General features: G+C 50.5%; 1 protein-coding gene and 2 gene segments (V, D, J or C); all 3 read left to right on the forward strand.

The window, feature by feature from the left end:
* The window catches only part of LOC128824541 (immunoglobulin lambda variable 5-39-like), a 159733-nt gene that overhangs the window by 130782 nt on the left and 10744 nt on the right, over positions 1 to 18207 (forward strand).
* Positions 1 to 18207, forward strand: part of LOC128824543 (immunoglobulin lambda-1 light chain-like) — a 140950-nt gene that overhangs the window by 94925 nt on the left and 27818 nt on the right. The gene's annotated exons all lie outside the window — the stretch shown is intronic.
* LOC128824540 (immunoglobulin lambda variable 5-37-like) overlaps positions 3414 to 18207 on the forward strand; it is a 35551-nt gene continuing 20757 nt past the window's right edge. The window contains 2 exon segments of the V gene segment in view: positions 3414 to 3501; positions 3599 to 3917. Of these exon segments, the coding sequence occupies positions 3456 to 3501; positions 3599 to 3917 (365 nt within the window).

An 18207-nucleotide genomic window follows, 5' to 3' on the forward strand; every position in this document is an offset into this window, starting at 1 on the left:
CCCAGGAGTAGATCTTGGCAAGTACAGCTGGATGGCAAAAGTTCTAGACTGTGTTCGTTCAGCGCATCATTTGGCAAGTGCAGGTTCACCAGACTTCCTGTGGGCATCTGTTCAGCTCTTGAAGGGTACCAAATAGTGATCCAACAGACATTTGAAGGTCTGGAAGGTGTTGAATATTATACGGATGACATACTGGGTGGGGAAATACCAGATGGGATTATGACGAAAGGCTCAAGAGACTGCTAGACACCTGTCATGAAAGGAACCTGTGATTGAATTGGATCTGACAGAGATGAAATATTTGGGGCATAATTTGCCAAATGAAGGTCTAAAACCTGACAACTCAAAAATGGATGGAATTACTGAAATGGCCACACTGACCTGCAAGGCTGAATTGCCAAGATTTCTTGGAACGGTTACTTACCTTGGGAAATGTATGCTGAACATGTCAACGGGAGATACTCCTTTAAGGCAACTGTTGGGAAAGACGGCATGTTTCCTGGGATGCCAGTACATGGAGGTGGCACATGAACACATGAAAGAATTGCTTATAAGGACAATGGTGCTGAAGTACTCACTTTCACAGAACCAGTTGCTCTGCCAGTGGATGCAAGCTCTCCCAATTAGGGGCTGTACTGTTGCAAAACAGGGCTCCTGTTGCTTGTGTCGCTAAAGCTCTAAACTTCCACACCACAGAACAATGCCCAGATGGAAAAGAAATGTTGGAAACAGTATCTGGCTGTACTTGATTTCATCAATTTACCTACCGGGGGGAAAGTAGCTGTGAAAATATACTTTTAGGCCATTTTCAGAAAACCTTTGTAGTGCTCCACCAAGGTTTCCTAGATGGTTGTTAACACTCCCGAAATATTAGCTGGAAGTGAGACTCAGACCAGTGAAAGAATTAGCACTTGCTGATTCTTTATCAAGAGATGGAATCATAGTACTGGCAAATCTCAGAAAAGAGATCTTGGCTATTATTCATGACAGTCATCTGGGAGCAGAGCTATGTAAAAAGAGAGCTCAAGATGCCATCTATTGGCCAAGCATGTGCTGTCAATTTGAGGACATGGTACAGTCTTTGCACCACATGTCAAACTTTCAGAAACAAAAATCAAAAGCAACCAGTGCTACCACATGAGGCCCCAAACAGATCTTAGCAGAAACTTGGCATGGACCTGTTGAGTTTCAAGGTGCAGATTATCTTATTCTGGCTGATTAATATTCAAATACTTAGAAGTCTGCTTGCTTCAGGACACCACAAGTGCACCTGTCATCAGTCATTGCAAGTCTATATTTGCAAGGCATGGCATGCCTGAAGAACTCATTTCTGACAACGGACCACAGTTTTGTGCCAGAGACTTAAAAACTTTTGCAAAGCAATGGGACTTGATTCACAAAACTTGAAGTCCATTGTTCCCACAATCAAATGGAATGACCGAGAGCAGTACCAACTGTAAAAAGGATTCTTAAAAAATCTAGCCTGGTTAACACAGATCCCTATCTTAGCCTGCTGGACTATTGGAATACACCTATAGGAGGAATGAGATCACCTGCTCAACTCCTCATGGGAAGACATCTAAGGACCAATTACTGATTACGTGAACGTTCGTACAACCTAAGCTGATACAAGGAGACATACAAACTAGCCTAAAATTGAGACAAGCAAAGAAGAAATATTTCTTTGACAAAGTGCAAAGCCTTTATCAGTCTCTACTGACCCCCCACCTGGTAAGGCAACTCGCATCTTTTCATGTACTATGTATAAATATACCTGTTACTGTATTTTCCACTCCATGCATCTGATGAAGTGGGTTCTAGCCCATGAAAGCTCGTGCCCAAATAAATTTGTTAGTCTGTAAGGTCCGACAAGGACTCCTTGTTGTTTTTGCTGATACAGACTAACACAGCTACCCCTCTGAAACCAGTTAATTAAAGTGTTTACTGTTACGTAAAGTCTCCCGGATCTTCTCTTATGTTATAATAGCAGGTTGGCAAGAGCTATTACACCTTGCACTGGAGAAAGTCACTTGGGTCCTGGAGCCAGCAGCAAGAGGTCACTTTTCCCACTCTCCATCCCCAGGGGCATCTGGGATTCGCGGGCATCTGTCTCCTGAATGCAGTAGAACTCTCTGAGCGCTCCCAGCCTCCTGAGAGCCCGCACTACAGCCCCAGTGTGAGCAGGGCCTGAGACTTGTGAAAAAGGCACCAACGGCCGAGAGAGACAATCTCTGAACAACAGGACTGTTAAGGAGCTGATGCCTGAGATGAAACGTGCAGGAGCAGGAGGGCTCTGACTGGGTGAAAGTTAGTTAGCACAGCCCTGACTTTGTGGCACCGGAGACAGTACAAATGCACTGGGCTGGGTTAGATTAGAGATGTCAACAGAACCTCCCCTTTGCTTTTCTCTTGGGGCCCAGTCTGTGGTTTTATCGGCAAGACTGCCAGTAAAGATGCCACCCACACGCCCAGATGCTTAATATTTCCAATAACTGGGCTATGTTTGTCATCTGAAATTAAGAGTTAGCCCTTGAATGGCACCCCAAAGCCACGAACAAGAGCTGATGAATTCTCACCATGGCTCTGAGAGGTAAATAACTGAGTGTTAAAGTCCCCACTTCTCAAATGGGAAAACAGAGACCTGATAGGCCAAACCCACCCTGCTCTAGAACCCTGTAACTTGGTGCAGTTACATCAGAGATAAACACGGCCCAGGGAGATCATATGACGTGCCCAAGGCTGCGCAGTCAGTGCAGGAGCTGGGACTAGAGCGATGGAGTTCCCGGCTCCCAGTCCTGTCCCCACAGCACTAGCTCTCACTCCCTATTTTATTCCTTCCCCTGGGGCAGGGTAAATGCTGCTGAAGGTGGATACCTGCCCGTCTCCCTGGTCTGGATGTGCTGGGAACGAGGCTCTGAGACTGACAAACATTTACTGTAATTTCCTCAGCCCTCTTCAGCCACGGACTTGAGGGCTCTCCACACACCCCACAGCTGCTAGAGAACCTGCAGACTCCACCTGCCTGCCCAGGCACTCCGAGAACCCCAGAGCAGAACCAAACGGTGGACACAGACAGGGAGCAGACCTAGAGAATAAGGGAACCACTCGGGCAAAAGTGAGTTATGCATCACGGGAACTGGAAAAATGTTTCTGACAAATAATTTATTCAGCTAAAGATGCAGTTTCGGTCGACCCCAAACTGTTCACAGATTAGACACGAATAATCAAATCTCATCTGGGCTGTGGAAGCTTTATCTTATAGGGCTGTAGCTTGTCCCTCCTCCCACACAGCCCCCTCCCTGTGATCGTCAGGGACAATCAGATGAGAGCAGATGAACATAAAGGAGGAACTTAACAGCTCCTCCCCCAGGAGGCTCAATATAAGGAGGAGACACTGTCAGGCATTCTCAGCGGCTCTGGCTGTGTTTCTCCCAAGGGTCTGAAATCTCCTCACCATGCTCTGGGTTCCCCTCATTGTCCTACTGGGGATGTGGTGCACAGGTGAGAACAGGGGGAGCAGGTTAAATAAACAATAAAGTTACTAGCGGCTGGAGACGGACAGGGAGGGTTTGACAGGTTTCTACCATATTTTTTCCAGGTTCCAGCTCACAGCCTGTGCTGACTCAGCCGCCCTCAATGTCAGTGTCCCCAGGAAACACCGTGAAACTCTCCTGCACCATGAGCAGTGGGACCAGCATCGGTAGCTACACTGTGCATTGGTACCAGCAGAAACCTGGGAATTCTCCACTATACCTGCTGTATTACTATTCGGATTCCAGCAAGGGCCAAGGCTCTGGGATCCCTGCTCGCTTCTCTGGTTCCAAAGACACGGCCAGTAACGCCGGCTATCTGACCATCTCCGGGGTCCTGGCAGAGGATGATGCTGATTATTACTGTGCTGTGTGGCACAGTGATGCTCTTCACAGTGACACAGTCAGATGGGGAAGTGAGACAAAAACCTTCCCTCCCCCAGCCTAGGCCTTGTGGTGGTGTGTGTGTGGTGGGGGAGGGGAGGACGACAGACCCACACAGGCTCACACAGGCTGCAGTGTTTGGTCTCTGCCTGTAACACAGCACACAACAGTTGTTCTTCGCAGTGAAGTCCATTTCCTCACTCAGGAGATGCACAGCGCTCCCCTGATTCCTCCTCATGTTCCCTCTGCAGGGGGTCGGGTGGAACATCTCTGCCCTTCTCCCTCCTCCTCCTCTCTCTTTTCATGGGGAGGAGGGGAGGAGAACTCTCCCCAGCTCCCTCCAGGCACTGTGTGAATGGCTCTTCCCCGTCTCCTTCCTCCATCTCCTGGTGCAGGACGGGAACTCGCTGCTCAAACTGGCTAAGGGTCATCACCCCCTCCAGCATGAGCAGGGGGAGCTCCAGCTCCAGTTACACCCTCAGGAGACATCCCTACTCAGGGCCCTAGAGATCTTGCCAAGAGAACATAAGAACGGCCACACTGGGTCAGAGCAAAGGTCCATCTAGCCCAGGATCCTGTCTCCCTACAGTGACCAATGCCAGGTGCCCCAGAGCGAATGAACAGAACAGAGAATCATCAAGTGATCCATCCCCTGTCTCCCATTCCCCACTTCTAGCAAACAGAGGCTGAGGACACCAGGACACTGTATAGTCGGGATTATGTTTTCCAATGTGCATTACTTTGCATTTATCAACATTGAATTTCATCTGCCATTTTCTTGCCCAGTCACCCAGTTTACTGAGAGCCCTTTGTAACTGTTCGCAATCAGCTTTAGACTAAATTATCCTAAGTAGATTTGTATCATCTTCAAACTTTGACACCTCACTGATTACCCCTTTTCCAGTTCAATTATGAATATGTTGAACACTGGTCCTACCTAGATCCTTATGGACTCCACTATTTGCCTCGCTCCACTCTGAAAATGGACCATTTTTTCCAATTCTTTCTTTCCTATCTTTTAAGCAGTTACTGATCCATGCAAGGACCTTCCCTCTTATCCCATGACTTACTTTGCTTAATAGCCTTTGGGGTGAGACCTTATCACAGGCTTTCAGAAAGTCCAAGCACATTATATCCACTCGATCACCCTTGTCCACGTGCTTGTTGACACTCTCAGAGAATTGTAATAAACTGGTGAATTCTAAGAGCTCTGCCCTTCCCCCACCACATTCTCTCTCTTTACTTGGGGAAGAGGGGATGACAACTTGTCCCAGCTCACTCCATGGACCATGTGAACTGCTCAGTCCAGGTTCTCTCCTCCATTTCCGTGTGCAGGACAGGAACTCTCTACTGACTAAGGGTCTCCAGCCCCTGCAGCCTCAGCGCGGGCAGAGGAAGCTGCCACTCTGGTTACACCCTCATGAGACATCCCTATTCAGGGCCCCAGAGATCTTGCCACTCAGATGCACAGCGCTCCCCTGATTCCTCCTCATGTTCCCTCTGCAGGGGGTCGGGTGGAACATCTCTGCCCTCCTCCCTCCTCCTCCTCTCTCTTTTCGTGGGGAGGCGAACTCTTCCCAGCTCCCTCCAGGCACTGTCATCACCCCCTCCAGCATCAGCAGGGGGAGCTCCAGCTCCAGTTACACCCTCAGGAGACATCCCTACTCAGGGCCAAGAGAACATAAGAACGGCCACACTGGGTCAGAGCAAAGGTCCATCTAGCCCAGGATCCTGTCTCCCTACAGTGAGCAATGCCAGGTGCCCCAGAGGGAATGAACAGAACAAGGAATCATCAAGTGATCCATCCCCTGTTGCCCATTTCCCGCTTCTAGCAAACAGAGGCTAGGGACACCAGGACCCTGTATAGTCGGGATTATGTTTTCCAATGTGCATTACTTTGCATTTATCAACATTGAATTTCATCTGCCATTTTCTTGCCCAGTCACCCAGTTTTGTGAGATCCCTTTGTAGCTCTTCACAGTCTGCTTTGGACTAAATTATCTTGAGTAGATTTGTATCATCTGCAAACTTTGACACCTCACTGATTACCCCTTTTCCAGATCAATTATGAATATGTTGAACACTGGTCCTACCCAGATCCTTATGGACTCTGCTATTTGCCTCGCTCCACTCTGAAAACAGACCATTTTCTCCTATTCTTTCTTTCCTATCTTTTAAGCAGTTACCAATACATGAGAGGACCTTCCCTCTTATCCCACAACTTACTTTGTTTAATAGCCTTTGGGGTGAGACCTTATCAAAGGCTTTCTGAAAGTCCAAGCACATTATATCCACTGGATCACCCTTGTCCTCATGCTTGTTGACACTCTCAGAGAATTGTAATAGATTGGTGAATTCTAATAGCTCTGCCCTTCCCCCACCACATTCTCTCTCTTTACTTGGGGAAGAGGGGACGACAACTTGTCCCAGTTCACTCCATGGACCATGTGAACTGCTCAGTCCAGGTTCTCTCCTCCATTTCCGTGTGCAGGACAGGAACTCTCTACTGACTAAGGGTCTCCAGCCCCTGCAGCCTCAGGGCGGGCAGAGGAAGCTGCCACTCTGGTTATACCCTCATGAGACATCCCTATTCATGGCCCCAGAGATCTTGCCAAGGGCCTGCAGCAAAGACGGGGAAGGGAGATCCTGAGATTTCCAATGTAAGACACACCCATGGGCCGGGGATGGAGCAGGGCTGTTTCCTTAAATATTCACAGGGAAGCATCAGCCTACCCAGGAATGACATTCTGACTGATGTATGTGGGAATGACAGAAAGTCTGCTCAGAACGTACCTGCTAGGGCTGCTAACCCTCCGGGATTGCCCTAAAATCTCCAGGTTCTAAAGATTAATCTTTAATAAAGACTATATCATGTGATGAAACCTCCACGAATACGGCCAACCAAAATTGGCAACCCTAATACCAGGAGTGCACGTCACCGATCGACCCTCCCCTGGAGAGCTGGCCTGCAGGGCCCCAGCATCGGCTACCGCTCACAAAACATTAGTGTCCCAGGAACAGACAACAATAGCAAACCAGCTAGGAGGAGGTGACTCCCCTAGGTTGGGTTGCATTAATCTTAATCTAGGCAAGTGCAATTTCTGAAATCCCTGGGTAATCCCTTCCAAAGATGTGACCAGGCTGATGATGTGATCAGTGAAGCCAGGACAGAGAAGAACACCCTGAAAAGGAACAACATGAATGCTGGAAACAACTGTACAATGATGTTCCCTGCAGCTGTGAGAGACAGTGAGTAGGGGCCGCTTTGTGATGAGCTCAGCATGGAGGGTCTCTAGCTTTTGTGAAACTCCGGTCAGAATAATCTTAGAAACAGCAGCACTGACCACCAGGGGGTGCTCTTCACCCTTGCAGTATTGGAGCTCAGAGTCTGTACTAGGGCAGTGTAACACAAGTCGGGCTACACACTGCTGGGCTAGAGAGATCTCTAGGCTTTGGGGCTTTTTGTTCCCCAACAGCGTTCACATGATCTGTACAAGGGACCCTAGAGAACACTGTTTGGATTCCAACTTCCCAGCCACCCCCTCTCTGCTCCCTGGTCTTTGAGCCAGGAAGAGGGTGAATGCTGGAAGGGACTGGCTAGCGAGGTTACCTACAGCCCTGGAGTCAGGGACGGGATCATGGCAAATGCGACGCTGGCCACTAGAGGGCAATATTAATCTGTGGGAGCCGACCCCACTGCAGGGAGTGGCTGTGAGGGCTGGTGTGCACCAGCCCTGGATGTTGGGTGAGGTGCGTGTGCCACACGCTCAGAGTCAGGGACTGTCAGTGCGCCCAGCACCAGACCCCTCCGGCTCCAGCCCACAAACACTCACAGTCTGTGGAATAACAAAGGACGCCGTGCGAGGGCTGCCAGGAATAAACAGGGCCATCACACTTGGCACGACGGCTGAAAGGTACAAAGAAAAGATGAACCAGCAGCTCCTCCCTCAGCCAGACCTGAGCAGGGCTGTGACCCGCTCACTAGGGACCAGGTTGCAGTTCCCAGAGTGAGGAGCCAGGACCAGCCAGACCCGTGGAATAGGGAGTTTGTGCATCAAATCGGGACAGTCCTGCGCACCACGGGATTGATGTAAGGTCTACGAATATCAACTGCTCTCATCCAGCCCCTGCTCCAAAACTAGCCCCAACACCAGCCCCCATCCAACAGCACCCACCGATCCAGCACCCACTCCGTAACCAACCCCAACACCAGTCCCCATCCAACAGTACACACCCATCTAGCACCCGCTCCGTAACCTGCCCCTACACCAGCCCCCATCCAAAGGCACCTACCCCATCCCACACCCCACTTATGATCACCCCAAAACGGGCAAGGATTTCTTCCTGCAATGACCAAAAATGGTGGCATGACTCTGAAAACAATTGTGGCCTGGGGGCATGAGAAGAAACCACAGTTTACTTTGAGGTCCCAGGCAGATAAAATTGGGGTCTTTTAGGGAGAGGGGTCTGGCACTTGACTTTCTGAGCAGACCAAACCCATTGGGAGCTCCTCACCTCTGGGACGAGCTAGACATTCTCCTTGCCAATGAAAAGCAAAGCAGTCCTTTCCCCTATAGGTGTCTGAGGGGATTTATACAGAGAGACTCTCCCCCGGGTCCCTGTGCTCTTGGGGAGTGAAAGGCAGCAGCAGCCAGTGAGCAGGGAGCAGATTTGCATGAAGGGGCCGTTCTCCAGCTCTGGGGGTTTAAGAGAGAATCGGAGGGTCCCAGCCACTGACCCGTTTGCCTCAGGAAGCCGAGCTCGTCTGGATTCCCACCATGGCCTGGGCCCCTCTGCTCCTCACGCTGCTCACGTACTGCTCAGGTATTATAAGTGGGAGAGTTTTTCTCCATCTCTTTATTCAGGGGATTTTCTCTTCCTCAGGTTCCTGCACGGCTTGTGGTGTGTTAGCTCTTGAAAAATTGATTTTATTCCCATGTTTTCTCCTCCTGTCTCAGGTTCTCTCGCCCAGTACGTGCTGACTCAGCCGCCTTCAGTGTCTGTGTCTCTAGGGCAAAAGGCTCAACTCACCTGCTCAGGGAACAACATTGGGGGCAAGTATGTGAGCTGGTACCAACAGAAACCTGGCAGCGCCCCCGTACTTGTTATATATAATGATAGCAACAGACCCTCCGGAATCCCCGATCGATTCTCTGGTGCCAACTCCGGTAACACGGCCACATTAACCATCACTGGAGTCCAGGCGCAGGACGAGGCTGATTATTACTGTCAGGTGGAGGACAGCAGCACTGCTCACAGTGACACAGCCAGATGGGGAAGTGAGACACAAACCTCTAGTCAGCAAAGGGGAATGTTTAATAGCATTTGTCCTATGACAGCGTGAGGGGCCATTTCAGAGGTGGGGGAGCAGGTATCATATTTAATCTGCCCAGAAATTCTTCCAGGCAGAATTTGCATCTCCCTCATAACCCTTGGAACAATCTCACCCAATGCACAGAGCTCTGAAGGACAATTCAGAGAGTGATGGGATCTCGTTCCCATTCCTGTTACATGGACAGACTGGACTCGCACCCACTGCCAGGAGCAGATGAGCAATTGTAAGATCTATTCCTCAGTGTGCTCAGTCCTGAGCTTCCCAAGGATGAGTGAAATGTGGATTTTCTCATTAACGATCTCAAAATATGAGCTTTAAAATCAATTCTGGGGCACAGGCCAATGTGATGTCTGTAGGTCATACAACACGTTAAGGTCCAAACCACTTTGCACTTTGAGTATCCAGATGAGAAGCTACTCAGGGGACCAACTTTAAGTTTGTGGTAAATGCAGTTTGGACTGTGAGCATCGGCGTAAGAAAGCGTTGCTGGAATTTCACTCACAAGCCATACTGGGCTTACAGACTGTGACAAGTGCAGAGTCAATCTGGTAACGGAAGAACCAGAAGGTGACTGAGATACATTTAGCGAATATGAGGATGGATGTGCAGGGTTGGGCTGCGTCCCAGGTAAGCACACCTTAAAGGTGAATTCACAAGTACCAGCTGCAATTTATGCACCTGGTAAGTTCCAGTGAAGTGAAAGAACTGCACCATATGGAACAGTTGTGAGTAATAACAAGAGTTCGACGAACGTACAAAATGGGTCAATTCTATAGTAAGTGTAGCCAAATCAGGTTGAGATGAAATAAGAATGTGCTTGGATCTGAGAGATCTGAATAAAGCAATACAAAGAGAACACTTTCAATTGTGTGCACCGGTTCATTCACCTGCAACCCACCAATGTTATATATGCCATCATGTGCCAGCAATGCCCCTCTGCTATGTACATTGGCCAAACTGGACAGTCACTACGCAAGAGGATAAATGGACACAAGTCAGATATCAGGAATGGCAATATACAAAAAACTGCAGGAGAACACTTCAACCTCCCTGGCCACACAATAGCAGATGTAAAGGTAGCCATCTTACAGCAAAAAAACTTCAGGACCAGACTCCAAAGAGAAACTGCTGAGCTTCAGTTCATTTGCAAATTTGACACCATCAGATCAGGATTAAACAAAGACTGAATGGCTAGCCAACTACAGAAGCAGTTTCTCCTCCCCTGGTGTTCACACTTCAACTGCTAGCAGAGGACCTCACCCGCCCTCACTGAACTAACCTTATTATCTCCAGACTGATTCTTGCCTGCATATTTATACCTCCCCCTGGAAATTTCCATTAAATGCGTCTGACGAAGTGGGTATTCACCCATAAAAGCTTATGCTCCAATACATCTGTTAGTCTTAGCCCTTGGCTACACTTGCGAGTTGCAGCACTGTAAAGCCGCCCCCAGCGCTGTAACTCACTCCCCGTCCACACTGGGAAGGCATTTGCAGCGCTGTATCTCCGTGGCTGCAGCGCTGCATGTACTCCACGTCCCCGAGAGGAATAGCATGTATTGCGCTGCCGCTGCAGTGCTGCAGTGCCAGTGTGGCCGCCCAATGCGCTGTGAATGGCCTCCAGAAGTATTCGGCAGTATCCCACAATGCCTGTTCTAGCCACTCTGGTCATCAGTTCAAACTCTACTGCCCTGGCCTCAGGTAACCAACCATGTGACCCACCCTTTACATTCCCCGGGAATTTTAAAAATCCCCTTCCTGTTTGCTCAGCCCGGCGTGGCGTGGAGTGCTATCAGTGAATCTTTCCAGGTGACCATACCTTCACGCACCAAGCGAGCCCCAGCATGGAGCAACGGTGAGTTGCTGAACCTCATCAGTGTTTGTGAGGAGGAAGCTGTCCAGTCCCCGCTGCACTCCAGCCGTAGGAATTATGATACCTTCAGGAAGGTATCAAAGGACATGATGGAAAGAGGCCATGACCGGGATGCCCTGCAGTGCAGGATTAAAGTGAAGGAGCTGCGGAGTGCCTACTGCAAAGCCCGCGACACAAACGGCCGCTCGGGTGCTCCCCCCGCGACCTGCCGATTCTACAAAGAGCTGGATGCGATACTTGGGGTTAACCCCACCTCCACTCCGAGCACCACCATGGACACTTCAGAGCCGGTGGGGGGGGGGAGGAGGAGGAGGAAAACAGGAGTGAGGGTGTTGGGCCGGATGGAGACACCCTGGAATCCCTGAAGCCATGCAGCTAGGAGCTCTTCTCAAGCCAGGAGGAAGGTAGCCAGTCGCAGCGGCCGGTACTTGGTGGAGGACAAACAGAAAAGCAGGTTCCCGGTAAGCGTTTTTTTTTTTCGGGAAGGAATTTTTTTGGTGCGGGCTCTTTGGGAGAGGAGAGTTAGGCATGTATGCCTAGATGCGAAATAGTGCATTGATGTGGTTTATCACATCGCGGTAATCGGCCTCGGTAATCTCCTCGAATGTCTCATCCAGAACGTGTGCAATGCGCTTGCGCAGGTTTATCGGGAGAGCCACCGTGGTCCTTGTCCCAGCCAGGCTAATGTGTCCGCGCCACTGTGCCGCGAGGGGCGGGGGGACCATTGCTTCACACAGGCAAGCTGCATATGGGCCAGGGCAGAAGCCGCATTGCAGTAGAAGACCCTTCCTTGCTTCCCAGGTCACCCTCAGCAGCGAGATATCGTCCGGGACGAACTCCTGTGGAAAATGTTGGGACAGTGTTCAGTGTAGGTGCCCCCTGAAGCTGTTGGCTCTCCCCAAGGCACAGAAACCCAGAGGACAGTGCAGCCCTGAAACAATCAGTCCCCCTTACTCACCATTTTGAGGTTCCCGTGGGATATGTGTGCTCTGTTTCGGACGGGAAAATTATGCAATTGTGTAGACCCTGTGTGTTTTCTACTCCTTAAGTGCGGGGGGAATCATTACTCTGTCTGGTATAAACAATACTGCCTCTGTTAAACGTTGCATTTTGCCTATACCGCTGCATCAACCTTGAGACCTCAGCCGTCCCTCTTATCGCCTGCTCAGAGACTGCAAAGACTCAGGAAGAGACCACGAAAAAGCAAAGACGACATGCTGCAAGAAGTGATGCAGCAATCTATTAAAGAGAATGAGATAGCACAGCAGTGGAGGGAGAGAGAAAGCAGGATCCGCCAGGAAAACGCAGCGCACCGGCAGCAAAGAACAGAGCACCAGCAACAAAGCACGGATCGGCCCATAAGCATCCTGGAGCGCCAAGCAGATGCTATACAGAGATCGCCAGCGGGCCTTTAAACGGCCAAAGGCACACTCCACAGTCATTCGGCACCGGCTCAGCCTGTAGTTGAACCGTTCTTTGCTGCTGCCAAGGCTCCCTGCGTAGGGTTTCATGAGCCACGGCATTAACGGGTAAGCGGGGTCTCCAAGGATCACAATGGGCATTTCAACTTCCCCTACTGTGATCTTCCACTCTGGGAAAAAAGTCCCGGCCTGCATCTTCCTGAACAGCCAAGTGTTCCGAAAGATGCGTGCTGATCCCACCACTCGGTGCTTGTTTCCTGATCCCAAAAGCGGCATTCCACAGTGCTGAGCATGTCCGTGAATGCCACAAGCAATTTCGTGTCGTACGCGTTATCATAGTACCGGCAAATCTCAGAAAAGAGATCTTGGCTATTATTCATGACGGTGATCTGGGAGCAGAGCTATGTAAAAGGAGAGTTCAACATGCCATCTATTGGCCAAGCATGTGCTGTCAAATTGTGGACATGGTACAGTCTTTGCACCACATAAGAAACTTTCAGAAACAAAAATCAAAAGCAACCGGTGCTACCACATGAGGCCCCAAACAGATTTTAGCAGAAACTTGGCATGGACAGTTGAGATTCAAGGTGCAGATTATCTTATTCTGGCTGATTAATATTCAAATACTTAGTAGTCTGCTTGCTTTAGGACACCACAAGTGTGTCTGTGATCAGACATCACAAGTCTGTATTTGCAAGGCGTGGCATATCTGAAGACCTCATTAGTGACAACGGACCACAGTTTTGTGCCAGAGACTTAAAAACTTTTGCAAAGCAATGGGACTTGATTCACAAAGCTTGAAATCCATTGTTCCCACAATCAACTGGAATGACCAGAGAGCAGTTGCAACTGTAACAAAGATTCTTAAAAACTCTAGCCTGGTTAACAAAGATCCCTATCTTAGCCTGCTGGACTATTGGAATACACCGATAGGAGGTATGAGATCACCTGCTCAACGCCTCATGGGAAGACATCTAAGGACCTGATTACTGACTTCATCAACATTGGTACAACCTAAGCTGATACAAGGAGACATACAAACTAGCCTAAAATTGAGACAAGCAACACAGAAATATTTCTTTGACAAGGTGCAAAGCCTTTATCATCACTGAAAAGTGGAGAGACTGTATTTGTCAAACAGGAGTATGGAAATCTGCATTGGTGATTGACCAAACCCTGCTCCAAAACCTTATCTTGCTGAGACAGAGGAAGGAGATGTCTATGGAAGAAACAGACAGTATTTGATGAGCACTGACAGAATTGTGCAGGAGAAGAATGAAAATATGGGACAAATAGAAATTGTGCTAACATCCAGCTCAGAAATACCAACACTACTAAACCAGTCCACTGAATCTACTGAGTCCCAAGTGGTCAGCCCAACTACAGGGGGGAAATGGGGCACTGATACTCCTGGTCCTACCTCTAAAGGCAGGGTGCTAAGAAACCCTGCAAGATAACCATGCAAAGAAACAAATGCAAAGAGATTAATTGTTCTAGGCTTTTAAGGATTCAGATTAGAGTTGTGGGTGCTACATTAAGTCCATGCAGGGTGCGCAGTCAGTACAGGAGCTGGGACTAGAGCGATGGAGTTCCCGGCTCCCAGGCCTGTCCCCACTGCACTAGCTCTCACTGCCTATTTTATTCCTTCCCCTGGGGCAGAGTAAATGCTGCTGAAGGTGGATACCTGCCCGTCTCCCTGGTCTGGATGTGCTGGGAATGAGGCCCTGAGACTGACAAAACATTTATTGTAACTTCCTCAGCCCTCTTCAGCCACGGACCTGAGGGCTCTCCACACACCCCACAGCAGCCAGAGAGCCCTGCAGACTCCACCTGCCTGCCCAGGCACTCCGAGAACCCCAGAGCAGAACCAAACAGTGGACACAGACAGGGAGCAGGCCTAGGGGACCACTTGGGAAAAGTGAGTTATGCATCACTGGAGCTGGGAAAATGTTTCTGACAAATAATTTATTCAGCTAAAGATGCAGTTTCAGTGAACCCAAAACTGTTCACAGATTAGACACGAATAGTCAAATCTCATCTGGGATGTGGAAGCTTTATCTTATAGGGCTGCAGCTTGTCCCTCCTCCCGCACAGCCCCCTCCCTGTTATCGTCAGGGCCAATCAGATGAGAGCAGATGAACATAAAGGAGGAACTTAATAGCTCCTCCCCAAGGAGGGTCAATATAAGGAGCAGACACTGTCAGGCATTGTCAGCAGCTCTCGCTGGGTTTCTCCCAAGGGCCTGAAATCTCCTCACCATGATCTGGGTTCCCCTCATTGTCCTACTGGGGACGTGGTGCACAGGTGAGAACAGGGAGAGCAGGTTAAATACACAATAAAGTTACTGCTGAAGCCAATTGCACAACCCGTGTTTCTAGCGGCTGGGGATGGACAGGGAGGGTTTGACAGATTTCTACCATATTTCTCCCAGGTTCCAGCTCGCAGCCTGTGCTGACTCAGCCGCCCTCAGTGTCAGTGTCCACAGGAAACACCATGAAACTCTCCTGCACCATGAGCAGTGGGACCAGCATCAGTGGCTATTATGTGAACTGGTACCAACAGAAACCTGGGAATTCTCCACGATACCTGCTGAGATACAAGTCAGATTCTGACAAGGGCCAGGGCTCTGGGGTCCCTGCTCGCTTCTCTGGTTCCAAAGACACGGCCAGTAACACCGGCTACTTGACCATCTCCTGGACACTGGTGGAGGACGAGGCTGATTATTACTGTGCTGTGGAGCACAGCAGTGCTCATCACATTGTCACAGTCAGATGGGGAAGTGAGACAAAAACCTCCCCTCCCCCAGCCTGGGCTGTGTGGTGGTGCGTGGGGGACAGAACCGCACAGGCTGCAGTGTTTGGTCTCTGCCTATAACTCATCACAGTTGTTCTTCGCAGTGAAGTCCATTTCCTCACTCAGGAGATGCACAGCACTCCCCTGATTCCTCCTCATGTTCCCTCTGCAGGGGGTCAAGTGGAACATCGCTGCCCTTCTCCCTCCTCCGCCTCTCTCTTTTCATGGGGAGGAGAACTCTTCCCAGCTCCCTCCAGGCACTATGTGAATGGCCCTTCCCCGTCTCCCTCCTCCATCTCCTGGTGCAGGACGGGAACTCTCTGCTCAGACTGCCTAAGGGTCATCACCCTGCCCGGCATGAGCAGGGGGAGCTCCAGCTCCAGTTACACCCTCAGGAGACATCCCTACTCAGGGCCCTAGAGATCTTGCCAAGAGAACATAAGAACGGCCACACTGGGTCAGACAAAGGTCCATCTAGCCCAGGATCCTGTCTCCCTACAGTGACCAATGCCAGGTGCCCCAGAGCGAATGAACAGAACAGGGAATCATCAAGTGATCCATCCCCTGTTGCCCAATCCCCGCTTCTAGCAAACAGAGGCTAGGGACACCAGGACACCAGAGCCTGCAGCGAAGAGAGATCCTGAGATTTCCAGTGTAAAACAAGCCCATGGACCAGGTGACGGAGCAGAGCTGTTTGTTTAAATATTCACAGGGAAGCATCAGACTACCCAGGAATGACATTTGGACTAGTGTATATGTGAATAAACAAGTTGCATTTGGAACATACCCTGACTCCACCTCCCTGGGGGAACTGACCCGAACGGCCTTGTGACGAAGTGGGGGATTTTTTTATTTTTTCTTTGTTTTCCAATGGTTTGCATGCAGAGGGAGTGGGACTCAGTGTCCCTGGGTGTTACTGGTTTAACAAGGTGAGGGGAGTGGGAGTTTGTTGTTGCAGAGGACCGGAGAGGGAACTTGGGACCCCAGCCAATGGCCTGGAGGAGGGACACCCCAGCAACTGGTGACCTGACGGAGACCCAGCTCGGGAGTCACAGCCGGTTCTGGCCAGTGGGAGGACAATGGACTGCGAAGAGAGGACCCCATGACCTAACCAGCCCGTTCCAGCCAGAGGGGGCCAGAGGACAGGAGGCCGAGGCGACCCTGTTTACCTGGAGAGAAGACAAGGGACCGAGGTGGGGCTTGGGGCCAGTGATATCAGATGCCCAGCTGGGAAGCAGGGGGGCTTGGGGCTGGAGAGGGGGAGAAGGCAGAGCCCCCTGGATGCAGGGAGAGACTTGGATGTGCTGTGCTGAGGGAGGCCAGGCCTGAGGGTCAGAGAGTTTCCTGTGCTGTGTTCAATGCTCAATAAACCCTCCTGTTTTACGCTGGCTGAGAGTCATTCTGGTCTAGAGAACAGGGTTGCATCAACCCCTTCGGGGGGGGGGGGTGGAGGCCACGGGGGGTCCAGAGCAAGTGGACTCCCTGAGGGGGCCCACGGCGAGAGACAGACGTGCTAAGGCTCAGAGAGGTGCGGCTCCAGGAGGTGGAGGGGCCTGACCCCAAGAGAGAGTGGACTCCCGAGAAGGGCTGTCTCATTGAAAGGGACACACACACCCCCGGACTGCACGGGGCCAAGAGTGGGCACGATCTGTGAGTCCGTGACAGGCCTTAACAACTGCCACCGCTCAGCAAAGGGGTGACGCTGGTGTCAGAAAAGGGCCGGTGAGGTCACTAAAAGGAGGAATGATATAGAGACGTACTGGGAGAGGGTTTCTGCTCTATCTTATCCTTGTGAGATTGCCCCAATCCCTGGGCAATCTCTTCCAAAGCTGTGACCAGGCCGATGACTTGAGGAGTCGGTCTCTGCCCTCAGAGAGCCAAGGAGGACCTGTGAGGTGCCCGGGTAGGAACCAGGCTCTTTCATAAGTGATCAGCAGGCAGAACCTGCTCCGTTGGGCAGCTAGCCCTTGGAAACAGTCTCTGCCTTTGCCAGGAGCCACAAGACCTGTTGGTGCACGTTGACCTCTGCTGGCCTGGCTTTGCCTGCCCCAGCCCCAGCTTGTCTGACACTACAGTCTGTGAGGTGAGCGTTGAAGTCACATCAGCTCCGATCTCTGTGGCTCTGCTGCCATCTTCAGGCTCATCCCAAGCAGGAAGCGTCTCCAGCTGTAAGGGTCTGGTTGAAATAGACATGGGAATCTTCGCGTGGCATTGCTGCAAAATGACACTAGATGGGGATGTGCACCAGGGAACAAGGTTAGTGCAGGGATGGGGGGCGTGGGTGGAGTTGCACATTCCCTCGGATACCCAGGAGTCATAATCTGGCTAAGATGTTCAAAAAGGACACGGTTCTGGGGAGCCTCTTTTTCTATTTGCCCAACTAAAGACACGGGAAAGGGGCCTGATTTTCACAGGACAGGTGCTTGGCCCCCTTTGGATACCCCTAAATCACTGGTCACCTTTGAAAATCTTGGCCAATCTGTTTTCTTTTCCTCTCAGTTGAGTTCCTGTTAGAGAGGCCTGAACCCAAGCCCTGGATCTAAGCAGAAGCAAACTGTGTGTGTGAAGAAGACGACGGCCGGGAGGGTTGGGGTGGGGAGAGAGGTAACTGCATGGAGAGTAGAGGGATCCAGATCTGAATTTCCCAGCACTGTCAGGGAGTTAGCAGAGGGAGGCTCATTGGTTAGCTCTGGGAGCTTGGCCTTGCCCGTTATCTGAACTGTGCTGTCTGACATTTGCCCAATATTAATTTGCTTGCTGCGTTTCAGGGCTTGGGTCCATCTCTTGTTCCTGTCTTTGGCTAGTTTAATCATTTCCCTTTGCATGGACTAGACTTATGCATAACTTGATGGGAGATGGCAGCTTGCTACAA

Source organism: Malaclemys terrapin, chromosome 16 (assembly GCF_027887155.1).
Source record: "Malaclemys terrapin pileata isolate rMalTer1 chromosome 16, rMalTer1.hap1, whole genome shotgun sequence".
In the NCBI taxonomy this organism is placed as follows: domain Eukaryota; kingdom Metazoa; phylum Chordata; order Testudines; family Emydidae; genus Malaclemys; species Malaclemys terrapin.